The sequence below is a fragment of the Chiroxiphia lanceolata genome, chromosome 1, assembly GCF_009829145.1.
Source record: "Chiroxiphia lanceolata isolate bChiLan1 chromosome 1, bChiLan1.pri, whole genome shotgun sequence".
Classification (NCBI taxonomy): Eukaryota; Metazoa; Chordata; class Aves; order Passeriformes; family Pipridae; genus Chiroxiphia; species Chiroxiphia lanceolata.
In genome coordinates, this window is record NC_045637.1 from 71721720 (window position 1) to 71735650 (window position 13931).

General features: G+C 39.4%; 1 protein-coding gene across 5 annotated transcripts in view; it reads left to right on the forward strand.

Annotated features, from left to right (window-relative positions):
• The first annotated feature begins 236 nt into the window (after positions 1-236).
• DDC (dopa decarboxylase) overlaps positions 237-13931 on the forward strand; it is a 73107-nt gene continuing 59412 nt past the window's right edge. For 2 of the 5 annotated variants that reach the window (XM_032702586.1, XM_032702603.1), the window contains exon 1: positions 254-437. Coding sequence is in view for 1 of the 5 variants with exons in the window: in XM_032702595.1 (XP_032558486.1) it covers positions 762-803 (42 nt within the window). In the remaining 4 variants the exon portion in view is untranslated. Of the gene's footprint in view, positions 438-708; positions 804-13931 lie in introns of those variants that run through there. The other 3 variants (XM_032702595.1, XM_032702557.1, XM_032702576.1) reach the window with 3 other exon arrangements.

The following is a 13931-nucleotide window of genomic DNA, read 5'->3' on the forward strand; positions in this document are numbered from 1 at the left end:
CTTCTCGTCAGCAAAACTGCCCGGCCACGAACCGCAGAGGCGGTATCTGCCGGCGGTCTTGGCTCGCTCTGTCCCTCCCATCGTTGGATTTTACACTTGAGGCTCTGTGAGTAAGTGAAAGTCCCATGTTCCTACCATCCCCTGCATGTGAAATGCCGCTGAATGAGCTCACAGGTTTCCTGGTTTCCCTTGTTGAGAAAGAACGGCTGATAAAGCTGACGAACACAGCTTTTAACACGTGGTTATGGTTAAAGGAGTGCAGAGTGAGCACAGCAGAAGTGAAGACCAGATAGTCACTGGAAAATCCTTATAATTTCTTGAGGTTAAAATTCCTTAGCCACTTCTGGTAACGTCTTCCTCACAGGTGTGGAGACTATAAGAAACCACAGAAATACCTGCTTCCAAGGTACCTGGAAAAGGAGTGAAATCTCTTACAGGTAAGGATAAATTCGGTAATGTCTGAAAGTCAAGTTTCCTCTGCACTTTCACCAACCAATAATCTGATCCAATGAGTCCACATAATGTTTAAGTAATAGTCAGCATTTAGAAGTGCAGCATAATAGGCTAGATGTAAATCTATTTTAATTGACATGTGCTTTAAGCCAATTTTGTTGAACTTCATGAATTCTTGACTATTTTTGAAATCAAACTCTGCAATTCACAACATTTTTAAGGAATCTCTTCTTAACTGCTTCTAAAATTGACTTGAGGTCATGCTGGTAAAGTGAAGAAGCCTGAACGGGTGGCAGTAGATCTAAGTGATGGTATACTGGGCAGTCTTGGAGCTGAATCCCAGCTGCAAGGTAATTTTATTAACCTTTTCAACTTGTCAGAAAAAAGTTATATTTGTTTGAAATTTAGTTCTCCTAGTCCTGTAGCTTTATTTCATTGTAAAGTGTCACTTAGTCTTGTCCCTTGTAGAGATCCTGTTATGACACAGGGACTGGAGCCATCCCCATAAATTGACACTACAATTTTAACGTGGGGCTAAAGTGAAACAGCAAAAAGTACTTCAACGCTGGTAGGGTTCAGAGAGCAAGAACATAATGAAATTGGAACTACCATTCATAAATATAAAGTTTGGAAAAGGAAAGGTGGAATAAAATGACAGTTTTTACCAATTACCATTTACATTACAGAAATTTTCTGTTATGTCAAGGAAATTAAAGGGAAAAAAAGATATTCCAACGAAAGTGTGGTGAAAAAACAAGTTTCCAGTATAACTGTGATACATGCTGAAAGGTTTTCCTTGGGTGCGTCCCTTGATGAAGAGCATTCTGGCATTCAAAGTGTGGATCCCCCCACCGGTGCATCTCCTTCCAGTGAGGAAACTGGAATTTCTTGCATTTTGCATGAATAGGGGATTTACTGAGACTAAGGCTGTGGACTGTGGATTTTTAATTATACAGCTAGTCCTTGCTGCACACATGGTGGGGTAAACTGTTGTTTCACTGGGTAAAACGGAGACTGCATCTCTCCTGTGTGTCTTGTACTGTGAACAGTAGAAGAAATACCAGGACTCGCTTAGGTAGAAGTTTAAAGAGATATGGAAGTCTGATAACAAAGAGGTTGCTGAAACCTCATATTTGAGAGTAAGGAATGGAACAGGGCAGTTCTCAAAGGTTGCTGCAAGCTGGCACATCATTCACAAGATTATAATCTTGTGAAAGTGCGGAAAACTTGAGATATATTTTGCCTTGCCCCATTGCCAATCAGCTGGCTTCTGCAAGCACATGGGAAGTGTGCAGAGCCAGGACAAGCTGGTGAGGGATGGGTAATGGTGGCTGAGATGGTGTGTGTTTCACCGTAATGAAAAGAAAATTGCTAAAGGTTGTTTAAAGCTGTCAGAGAGTTTCTTTGAATGGTCAGTTGATACGTATCCGTGGGAAATTTCTGTGTTGCTTCAGCCATCCCTTTTGTGTATGTTTCTTACTCTGTCCTTCCATTATACATTAAAAAGTGGTCACTTCTTCTTCTGAGGCACAAAAATTATATATTTTGTCAATCAGAGGTAATACGTTGTGTATCAGCAAAATATATGCCAAACAGTATTTCATAATTCCTCATTGGTAAGTGAAAAAAAATTAGTCCACCTGTACAAAAACCTTAAACGTACTTCCAGCATATCCTAATCACAAATCTTGTTATTCATCTCAACTAATTCTGTTGCCTCTGCATATGTGCAGTCCTCCAGTGTTCCTCTGTCCCTCTAGCTAATGTCGTGCTGCTTACATATTTTTAATTTCTGGCAAAGATGTTATTACCTGTAGCAAACATTTGAATGCAGCAACTGTCTCGTTGTCTTTTCACCTTCTTTCTTGATCCTGTGTAGATTGTATCTTCATCTATTCAAAACCATACTAACAGGAAGAAATATTATGATAATAGTCATACTTGAAAGGTAAATTGGGATTTTATAGTGGGTTTCTAGAGAGCTGGCAAGAGCATTGTGTACACTTAAAAGATTTGTTCTTACAGTTTACTATTAATACTATTTTTCTCCCATCTTGTCTTTGAAAGAAGATAAAAAAAAAAAAAAAAAAAAAAAAAAAAAAACATTTGGTTTGAAAATTCAGGGAAAGTTTTTAAGCTTTGTCAAGATGTAGTAGAAATTGCTTTTATCATTCCTGGTTGTATGTTTTCAAAGGACTTAGGTGGTTTCTAGGGAGTCAAAGTAGTTTAATGCTGCTATTCTTGTATTATGTCAGATGTATTACTTTATTCCTGAATTTATTCTTTATATTTCAAAGGCAGACAGTGAGAGAGATTCTGTCTCTAAGAAGATGATGACTGATGAGGATTAATGGCAGCACATGATATTTTTTTCATTGATTCTTATCAGTGAAATGCCATGCTGTAAGTCTCCGTGTAGGAACATGGGATGATTTGAAGGCAAAGATATGATACCAGTGCTGTGTAACCTATCAAACAGTCCTATAGAGATTCTTATCTCCCCCCTGTTATGTACAGCCTATCTCTACAAGCCTGGATATGAAGTAGAGAAGTTAGGAAGATTCTGAAGTGATTTGAACAAAGATAACATGGAAAGGTTTCTGTCACTGAAAGGAGGATAAGGAGAGAGGACATGGGACTCTTCTGATCTTAACACTGCAGACAATGGAAGCCATAATAGCAGCAACTGTGCATTTCAGTAGAAGCTGCAATCATAATAACCCTAAGCCAGAGTTATTATTAGCATTTCAGAGTTTCAAGCCAATGGTGCCAGACTTAGGTTTGTGACATTCCTTATGCTTCAGAAAATTCTTTTTTTTGTATACCAAGTACCGTCTGACTGCTAGGGTTATGTCAATCTCTGGTGTCAGTATTACTGTCATATAATTTGGAGTTCAAGGGCTAGAGCAGCACGTTGAAATACATAGAGGAAACTGCAAAAAGGAAGGGAATAATCTCTTCCTGCTTAGTGGACAGGATGTAAATAACAGAGTAAATCTGGGGAAAAAAGAGATCCTAGAAAAAAAATGCGCTGGAGTGTATTGTTAAGGAAGGCTATAAATTCAGCATCAGAGCAGTGCTACTGTTAAGTTGCTTATAACACTCCCCTCTGTTTTGGCCTCATTTGTACTCGGTTGTGCTGTTGACAAATTGTTTCATTTAGATGAAAAAGACTTCACAGTTTTAGATTTTTTTCTCTGACACATGACAGTGCAGGTACAGTTAACATGATGTAACATAAAAAGAAACAAGCATGATTACTGTGACTACTTAGTCATGTAAAAAAGCAAGATGGGAAATTACAGAGATACTGCATATGGTGCTTTCTGCTTTTAAAAACGATCTGAGCTCATAAAATTAGAAAGCATCCAGCTAATTGTAGAACCAGGTATATAAATTTCAAGGCATATATACGTTTCCAGATACGTGGGACACTCTGAAGGCTGCTGAAATGCCAGCATGCTAGGGAGATGGCTGGCAGACACCTTTTCTCAGACAATACCCTAAAAAAAATGGTCTTTCAGTGGGGCTATTGTCCCTTTCTGTGCTGTTTCTTTAAAGGGGGGAGAGAGAATGAATGCAAAGGATTTAGGAGGAGGTGACATTTCTTAATGGCATCCTGTAGATGCATTATCTCACAGAGACCTTGTTCTTGTATCTCGCTCTGATTAGCACATGTCTGTGCAGTTTTAAAATGCTTGGACAGTTTCCCTGAAGAAATACATGTGCCTTCCAGCAGCTTTAAATTGCTCTTGATATGTTTGATATCCTTGTACATCTGCAAACCCATCAGAATCTTGCTGAGTTTTTGACTCTAATTCTTTCTGTGGTAATTATATTTTCTGCAGTTTTAACACAAAATGTGAAAAAGGTTTCCTTCTGTCTGTTTTTAATCTGCTCTCTTTAATTTCCCTGAGTAATTTCTCCTGGGCTTTTAAAATTTGAAAAACAGAAAGAAGTTCTTTATCTTCTCCCTTTACTCTTTCATTCCCTTATCCTTTCCTTGGTTTCCCTCATGTTGTTCTGTTTTCAAAGCTATCCAGGTCCACTCATTTGAATCTTCCCTAGAGGAGGGCATAAGTGGCTTTGAAGAAAAATCTTCTCTTACACTTCAGGAGGGCAGTGAAGCCTCTTTGAAAGTGAAAATCTGAGAGAATATTGAATATTCCAGAACTGTTCCAACAATTGATCAAAAGTCCCTAGAATATTTTTCATATAACTCACTGACTTGTTCTTACTTGATCCAAACTTCTTGCTATTCTTGATCATACTACTTACTAAACAGTGGTTTTCATTCAACAGTGCCACCAAGATTGCTTAGACTAAGTCCATTAGTTTGACCCTTAAGATATTTTCTCCCCTTTGTATGCTGTTACTTCAGAATTAATGTTGAGCTTCCTGCAACCCTGTACTGACTATTCAAGAGGTGACATTCCTAGCTCTCCTCCCCAGTTCCTATGGCTGCATCTTTAATAGGAAAAGAAAAAGAAGAGGGAGTGGGATGGGATGGTGGGATGATACCCTTTCACCGCAAGCTTTCATATCTTACTAACAAATATAAAAGCCCCCAGGTATTCCGACTTTCATGTATTTTAGGCAGCTGAGGTAGAGAAGTCTAAGAGACCTCCTTGGCAGGAACTGTGATTGAGATGGGACATAGAAAGAATGGACCAGGAGGAATATTCACTGTAGTGATGGGTAGTGACAGGTCTGAGATGGGAGATGATGAATAAGCCTGTACTATAACAAGATAAACTAACATCTAAGAGAATTTGTGGGAGAGAAAGAGGAATATTGTGTGTATTTCTCTTAAAAGGACAGGCCGAGGATCTGGCTGTCAGAGATGACTTAGGGGGGAATCTCATCAATGTCTATAAATATCTGAAGGGAGGGTTTCAAGAGAATGGAGCTCTTCTTCATAGTGCTGAGCAGTAGAACAGGAGGCAACAGGCAGAAACCGAAGCACAGGAAGTTCCACCTGAACATGAGGAAGAACTTCTTTACTGTGTGCGTGACTCTACCCTGGAACAGATTGCTCAGACAGGCTCTGGAGTCTTTCTCACTGGAGATATTCAAGAACTGACAGGACACAATCCTGTGCCACATGCTCTAGGACAGCCCTGCTTCAGCAGGGAGGCTGGACCAGATGACTCACTGTGGTCCCTTCTAACCTGACCCATTCTGTGATTCTGTGGTCTGTTGCCCGTGGTTACTGACACATACTGAAGGTGTTTTGTAAGATGATAATATTTTCTGCTGAAGTATAAAAGACCAGTTAATTTTACAGAATTTGCATAGGAGTGGAAAACGCCCAGGGAACAAAAAACCTGATCTTTGAAAAGAAAGAAACAATGGCTAGAGAATATCTTTTTGAAACATCTGTCATGAAAGTAGAAAGTAGAAAGGTGTTACAGATGTTTTCATATTAAATAGTAAAAGGTTAATAATTAAAAGCACCTCTAGAGGTGATCTTAATCTATGAGGAAGACTCCTTCATCACTAAGTTTCCAAAACAACGTGTAAAAAAATTTAGTATGACAATGTAGAATCAGAGAAAATACTTGATTGTGAGAGCTTGGAAACCTCTGTACGATTGTACTTAACACTATTTAGTATTAAGTAACAATGATAAAGTGTTGTATACAGTCAAACTTCATAACAAATGGAGATATGCAATTATCATTGCCCAGAAATATAAGTTCTGAGACAAATAAATTTTTTGTTTACATTTACCTTAATTAAGCTGATTAATTCAAACTGACCAATTAAGTAAGAGAAAGCATTGGTGAATAATAATAGCATAAGCATAGCTTTAAGGAATTGTCTTACTCAAACAGAAAACAGCTCACAACTCAACTAGAGTGCCAGTACAGGCATCCCTAGGCACTCACCACAGCAGCAGGGTCGTGCTGCAGTTCTGAGTGGTTTCACCACTGGCTCTGTGGCCTGAGTCAGCAGAAAAAGCAGTAACCTCTAACTGGATGCACGTTATACATACTCCCATGGTTTCCTTTTTTAATATTTTTTTTAGCATTTTAATCTTTTTCTTATGGCGTAAACTTCTGTTTCTTCAGTATTCTTTTTCTCCAAGGAAATTTATATCTAATGTTGGCATCCATCCCTAGAATCCTTCTTTTATCATATCCTAGAGTTTATTTAATTATTTGTTTATCTTTTTTGTTGAGGCTGATGACATACAGCCTTTATTCAGGTAAGTGTGTAAATTCATGCTTATATTTGTTAAGCTTCTGTTACAAGATCTTTCCAGACTCTACAAAGTCCTTTATTTGCTAATTGCTAACATGACAGGTGTCTCACACACTCTCTCTCCTGTTTTCTGTTGCCTTGCACATGCCAGAATTTTTTTCCTTGGCACTGCTCACTGGGGCGATGACTTGTCTCATTTGTCTGCCTTGCCAGCTTTTAAATGGGCCCATATTGTGCCATTATCTTTAGACACCTGGAGACCAGGTACAAAGGTGTTAATTCCCGAGCAAGTATTGCAGGACCACACTCTGAGGCCTGCCACACCTGCCAGGATAGGTACCTTGTTGTGTTAGGCTACTGAAAATAACATTTATTAGAATGAAAAGTTTGAATTCAAAAAGTAAAACCCAGAGCCTTACAAATGTTTCGTGCTAATGAAACATAAGGCACAAAAAATAGAATACATTATTATGATTATATGTAAGTGTAAGGATTCTCTGTAGCTGCATCAGCAGCTCAGCTACTTATAAGGCTGATCTCAAGAATATCTGCCCACGGCACACAACTGTTGTGTGAATTCATGCCCAGGGTTGTTCTTACACCTACCTCTGCCTCCTTCTTTTCAAGGTTGTTGATACATATTTCTATTGTACATTGTAATGAGTGTGTTTCTACCTTTAGGTGATTTCCATTCTAGCACTATTTGAGAATCTGAGATGCAAACCTATTTTTTGTCCGTTTAATCTTCCTTTTTAAAAAAAAAAATATTTTTTTTTACCATTACAGTAATTTGTTACGATCTTGAATATTGTTCTGTTCAGCCCAGTAATTAATTGCGTACTAGTCCTTAAATGACTTTAAGATTGAGTGGTGAACTACTCATTTGCTACTACTGTGGGTTCCTCATGTTTCCTTCCAAGGCTAAAAAAAACCAACAAAAATGTCATTTGTTTTTGCTACAGTTGTTGCTTCATTTTGGAGTTCCTTTGGCAATGTTTTTCTAATTTTTCAAGAGCACATTTCTTATCCTTTTGAATATATATTTTTTAAAAATACATTGTACCCTTTTGGAGCAACAATTTTTGACTTAATATGTCTTTATGAGTAGTCCATTTTAAAGGCTCATAAATTTGGGTAAAATTTCATATCTGGCAGAAGGAATTAGATATTAAAGGTTGTATAGGGAAGCCAATGTTACTAATCCTACAAAATAAAAAAAATTATTACAGATCAGTAAGTACTGTCTGCTAGTACCTTCTTTCTCAACTGTTCTTATTTTTTCTGCTGTTGAAAATGGCTGTTAAAACCCCACCTTTTGGTTATCCTTTTATTTAGAAAGTCATCTCTAACTTGGATGTTTCATTGATTTTGAAACTTAAAATGATCTTGATGTTCTACAGGTTCCTTGGTGGACCTATACACTTTTGCTGTTTTACTAGGAAAGGCATATTCACACATCTTTAATTTTTCTTGGCTTGTTCCTAGCATAGAGTTCCGTCACAAGTTCTTTTTAAGAACAAGGCTATCAAGGCTATTTGCTGCACATTGCTTTTAAGTGTTTCTTTTTAGTGCATGTACGTTCGGTACATAAATTACAAAAAAAAAGTGTGTGAACAAAGGTGTGCTATTCTGAAGCTTTGAATGTTATTGCACCGTGTTAATACAACATAATTAAAATAAAAAGATTATCACATCTTATACGGCTGCCCTTGCTACCAGGTTTTGCTTTGTCAGCTTTTTGCAGTCTCTAATGCTCAGCACTATTCCATGTTAGAAGTGAATCCATTACTTGTTTTCAGGAGAGGATTGTTTTTTTGAAAAAATACAGTTCCTACAGAAAACTGGTAGTTACTTTAATAACAGAAGCCTCTGATAAGTTGTGGAAATGTTTCAAAATTACTAAGATGATACATCAAAATTTGTTGTATTCAAAGCAGAATAAAACATTCTTTTGCTCCAGAAAAGTACCTGTAAAGGGAAACTGGAAGGAAAACAGAATAAATGTAGATGTAGAAGCACCATTCATTTGTTTGAAAAACAGCAGAAGGGTTATCTTTTTAACCAAATAGGAAATCTTATGAATAAAAATGGCTTATTCAATAGATATTTAACAGGACAAACAGAGAGAAGTATGAAATGGGTAGTGCTAGATAATGGAGTGTAACTGAGCTCTGAGTAGAGGAGTGTGCTGGTTTAAAAGTTAACCAGCAGAGGAAACCAAGCCAACTCAAAGAGAGATTACAAGTCAGAATAACAATTTAATAAAATAATACAATAAGTACGACCACACAGACAAGCAACAGGCACTAACCCACAAAGCCCAAATGTACAACCCAGCACCCCGGGGCACAAACAAAGCGGTGCTACCTGGGCCCCCCCTTGAGTCCAAAGCAAAGGGAGAGGGGAAAAACCTGCTGGTGGGAGAGCTGCTGCAGTCCAACCAAAAGTGGTGATTGTAGTCCAGCCGAGGGTGGTGGTGAGCTGCAGTCTGGCCAAGAGCGGTGAGCTGCAGTCTGGTTGAGAGCGATGAGCTGCAGTCCTCCTCTGGATCCCACGAGTGGTAAAAAGGTTCTGAAACTCCAGGTTTATATACTCTCCAGTTCAGGCAGGAATGTTCAGTCCTCCCCTCAGAGCAGGGAATTCCATAAAAGGATGTTTAGTCCTTCCCTCAGAGCGGGGAATTCCATAAAAGGGTATGAGGATGCTCATTCCATAAAAGGGTATGAGGGTGCTCAGGAACATTCCCCCCCCACACCTCGCAGGCCTCTACTGACAACAGTTTCTGGGAAAATGGCATGGAGGGCTATAGAATACACAGTTTTGGGCTACACCCATCCAGTGATGAATTGGTCCCAGCTGTTCTAACAAGGACAAGGAGGTTGTGTCCTCTGCTGTAAATTTGTACATCATCCTCTGCTTCACTGCACAGTGCCTCTACACTACCAGTTCGATCCCAATCACAATATTCAGCTCATTTTTCCTGGGGAAAAAAAAATTAAGTTTAGATACCTGATGAGGATGTGAATTCAGCTTCAGTGTAAGAAAACCCACAGCTCCACCTATCTCTATTCCAAATTCAACAGGCAGAGCCATAGCAAATGTTTTGAGTCTTAACACAGGTTCTGGATCTCTTATTCCCCAGTCTTCTTCCACACGCTAGTTGAGGATGCTTCTGGTCACCTTGTCATCACGATTTTACAGCTTGTCTTCCTGGGTAGCAGCAGTAGCAGCCAGTAGAGCTGTAAGCTGCAGAGCTGAAGAGAAGTGTATTGTTTTGAGGATCCAGAAATACTGTCGGGCTTTTTGTGACAGCTTGCTATTCTAGGATTGGTAAAAACCAACTTTTCTTTGTGAGTATCCATTGAATGTATAGCACTATTTCTCATGGGATTGTTTTCCAGTGAATAGAAAGTAAGGAGATCATGTAATTCATCCGTCGTTTCACATCACATTGAGGTATTTCCTTTATCTTAGCAATGTTGCAGGCTTGGAATGTGTTTGATATGTATTTTACTCACAGCTGAAGAATCTTAAGCTTTTTTATATAGTAAATGAATTACTTCAGTTATTCTTGAAGATTACAGCAACATAAAATGTGGACTACTGACCTGGGTTGTATGAGTTTATTATTGCGTAAGATAAAGTAAATAAATCATCATTTTGGTGAAAGATTAGTGTGATTTTACATGCTGAACATACATATTAAGAAAGAAAATTAGCAACCGATGTAAAATGTTGACTGCTATTAAATAATTCACTAGTCAGATACAGAAGAGTTTTCTTAAGGTTTGCTTCAGTGGGCAACAGGAATAGGTTTAGACTGGTGTGTTGCTGAAAGAGAAAAAATATCCTCTAGAATTCAGCAGAAGCTATAGGCAGGTAAGGTATCTTGTTTCAATGTATGTAACATAAAATGTGGTAGCGATTCTCCTTCCCTAAGCATATTTTTCCTCCATTCTGTATTCTCTAAACACTGAAGAGGAGTGAAAAGTTACATTTCTAAACCACTTCCTGCTGAAAAAAGTAGAGATGTAGGGGTAGAAAAGATGTCTCAAGACTACACAGATCAAGATCTCTCCTAAATAAAGGAGACAGGGGTTTTTTAAGAGTTGGTAGGAGGGAATAAACCAGAAATCTCAAAATTTCCCAGATTTTCCTAGATTGTGTTTCAGAGAACAATGCAGAATGTCAGACTGCTGTGAAGGCAGGTTGCTTCTGGACTGGCAATAACTGACCTCAGAACGAAGAGGTTCAAAACCTGTGCCTCTGACCGGAGACACTCTGCCAGAGTTCTGGCAGAGATCAGTGCTGCCACTTTAAACCTGGCCTAGATTAAGGCTGTTTGGATTCCAAATTCAGCTGAAGCCAAATGTGTTAGCATAGAAAAATAAGCTGGAAGAGAACAACCCTTTCTAGCAAAAGATTCTTACGGAAAATTCATCTGAGAACTTACCCAGAATTGCACAGCATACAACAAAGGCTTACATCTGTACTTGAAAGCAAGAACTTGAACTAAGGTCTCTGAGCATAAATGTAATGAATACATTGGACTGTCCTTCTTATTTAACTGCCTATCTCTGCCAGTCGCATGTAAATCCTGCCTAAATGAGAGCCTGCCTCTCCTAGTGGTAATGTAGAAGCTGTGATTATCTGAAGTGTGGAAGGGAACAAGATCATAAGGAGAACAGATGGCAGGCAGTTCTGAGTGGGGATATGGCTGGCTGCACTTTGGTGAAGCTACCTGCAGCAGCTTAAGCTGTTATCTTTTCTGGCACACTGTTTTCCCTCCTAGCTGGAGATGATTGCCTTTCTTGTGGAACTGGCAGGAGGGATTGTGTGAACACTTGGTGGCTCTGTCACCTAATGCCACAGGGAAGGGACAGCCAGGTTCTTTTAGGGGTCTTTGGTAGAATGAGAATTGGCCCCAGGGTTTTAGATACAATTAGACTTTTGTTATTACATAAAATACATACTTTTCAACATAGTTTAGTGTTATCTACAATTTTTAGCATTGAGCATAGCTTATTGTTGCACAAAGTTTTTATGAATTATTATACTTTCCTTTAAGCAAAATTTCTAGTAATGAGTGTAATGAGTAATGAGCTTTCTTACTGTCCGGGGTCTTTAATTACTTACACTTTTAGTCATTTGGACTCTCTGCAGATCATGTCAAACTCTAAGTAACAGTTGCATGATACAATAATTGTAATCTGGACTCAGACTTTGCCCAAAGAACATGAGTCACTCAGTCTTCAGAGGGAGAAAACAATGGTAGCTGCATCCCAGGCCATTGGGGATCACAGGTTTTGCTGTCCAGCATCAGGACTTGCGACTGCTTGATTTTATGGGCAATATTTCACGTACTGTTACACTTCTGTGTTCCCTAACAGGCGACACCACATCCTGGCAGCAGTACTTGGTGGTGATATGGTTTGAAGCTGGCTCCCTGCCAAGTCTCCAAACCTTACCACCAGAAGTTTTCCCCCCCCCCGCCCCCCAAACCTCAGGGAGAAAGGGAGAGAAAAAACAACCAACTAAGAAAACCCGAAACGAGAAAGACAGCTAAAGTGATATATATAAATATATTTACACTTATGTTACAATTGAAATATATACAATTTAAAATATATAGAATTTCACAAGGGAAGGGGAAGGGGGAAGGGAAAGGGAACAAAACCAAAATAAAATATATGTGTATATATATATATCCCAATCAGTAGCCCGAGATCTAGTAACTAAGAGTTAGCAAAGAAAATATCCCACCACTCTCCTTGGGACAACTGAGAGTCGCTCTGGTACGATCACCGGCAACCTCCGCCTCCCAAGGTCGACAAGGCCCTACCAGGCCTCGCTCCCCAACACGGCAGACTCAACAGCAGGGAACCTGCACCTCCAAGCCGCCGGAAGGAAAGAGCGAAAGCCTCTCCTCCTTTCTTCTTATAATCTGGCTTACGTAAAAATTGTAGGGAATACTGGGTAAATCTGGACCCTTCCTTGGTTACAAACTGGTCACCAAGGAAGGCCTAGCCCAAACCACCACAGGTGGGCAGATAGTTTTTTCATAACGCTGCCAGGGAATCTGTCTGTTCTATAATGGCGGTCATCACATGTTGGTGACAACTACAGTGTTGAAAAGGGGAAAAGAGGAGGAGGTGACGCATGATTAGCACACATCTTATGGCTGTTCGTCTTAGGAAATGGTGTTGGTTATGCTAACTATATTACCTGGAGTCAGGAGCAGGGCATATACAGGTCACATGGCTCCACTGGAAAGCTGTCATCTTAGTGTAAATGTGTCTTCCTGCACAAGCGGTTTAGATGTGTACATATATCACTCTGAGGCAAGGCCAGTAATCCACAGCAGAAGATAGCAAACATTACTTATTGGTTCAGCTGTGAATGTGTGTCCATGACCAGAGAGACCCGTGCATGTGGAAAGTTCAGTTCCCATTCAGTTCTCTGGAGCTCTAGGTTTTTGATATGTGTGAAGTAATTTCTCTTTCTTGGAGAAAGTCCATGTATTCAGCACATTTTATATTATATAAGCATAAAGTCTTCAGAAGATTTGCATTAGTCTTTTCTAGACAGGTGCATGTGTTAGCACAGACTGAAGGAGAGCCAAAGACACCTTTGTGGCAAAGCTGACACAGAGGAAGGGCAAGAAACACCAGAATGATCCCTTGCCATAGTATTTGCTGTAATCTGAGAAAGCTAGGCACCAACATGCTCTTTATGGGGAGACTCTAGTGTTGTTCTCATCCTATAAAGAGTGACTCAAGGCTTATACGGGTGACAAATGCTCTTCGAAGCTTTTTGCAAGTAGGGCATGGTAGTGCATGGCTGTCATGACAAGGCATTAATCACTGTCAGTGACAAAATGTCTTCTCGACTGTTATGTATTCTTTGATATCTTTGCAAACAGTGATCCAAACAAATCACTTGCGTAAGAACAAGTGCTGCATTACATTCCCCCTGTATTTCAAGCCATCTTCTTCATGCCTCATCTGGGTCTGTCTTTTCATCCGCACAATGGACTATTCCATTCATAAACTAACTGCTATAACTTGCTTTTCTAACATGAGGTCTTCATAGCAGATTTAAACCCTGATAGCAGTTCATCTATCAGCCACAGCCCCTGTGAGGCTCACAGTAATCAATGCTTGAGAAAATTCTCTCTGCGAGCAATACATGGCTGGACGAGTGCCCTGGCAGTGCCTACGCCTCTAGGTAAGCACATCTTCTCAGCTCACAGCAGAAGCTATTCCTATCTC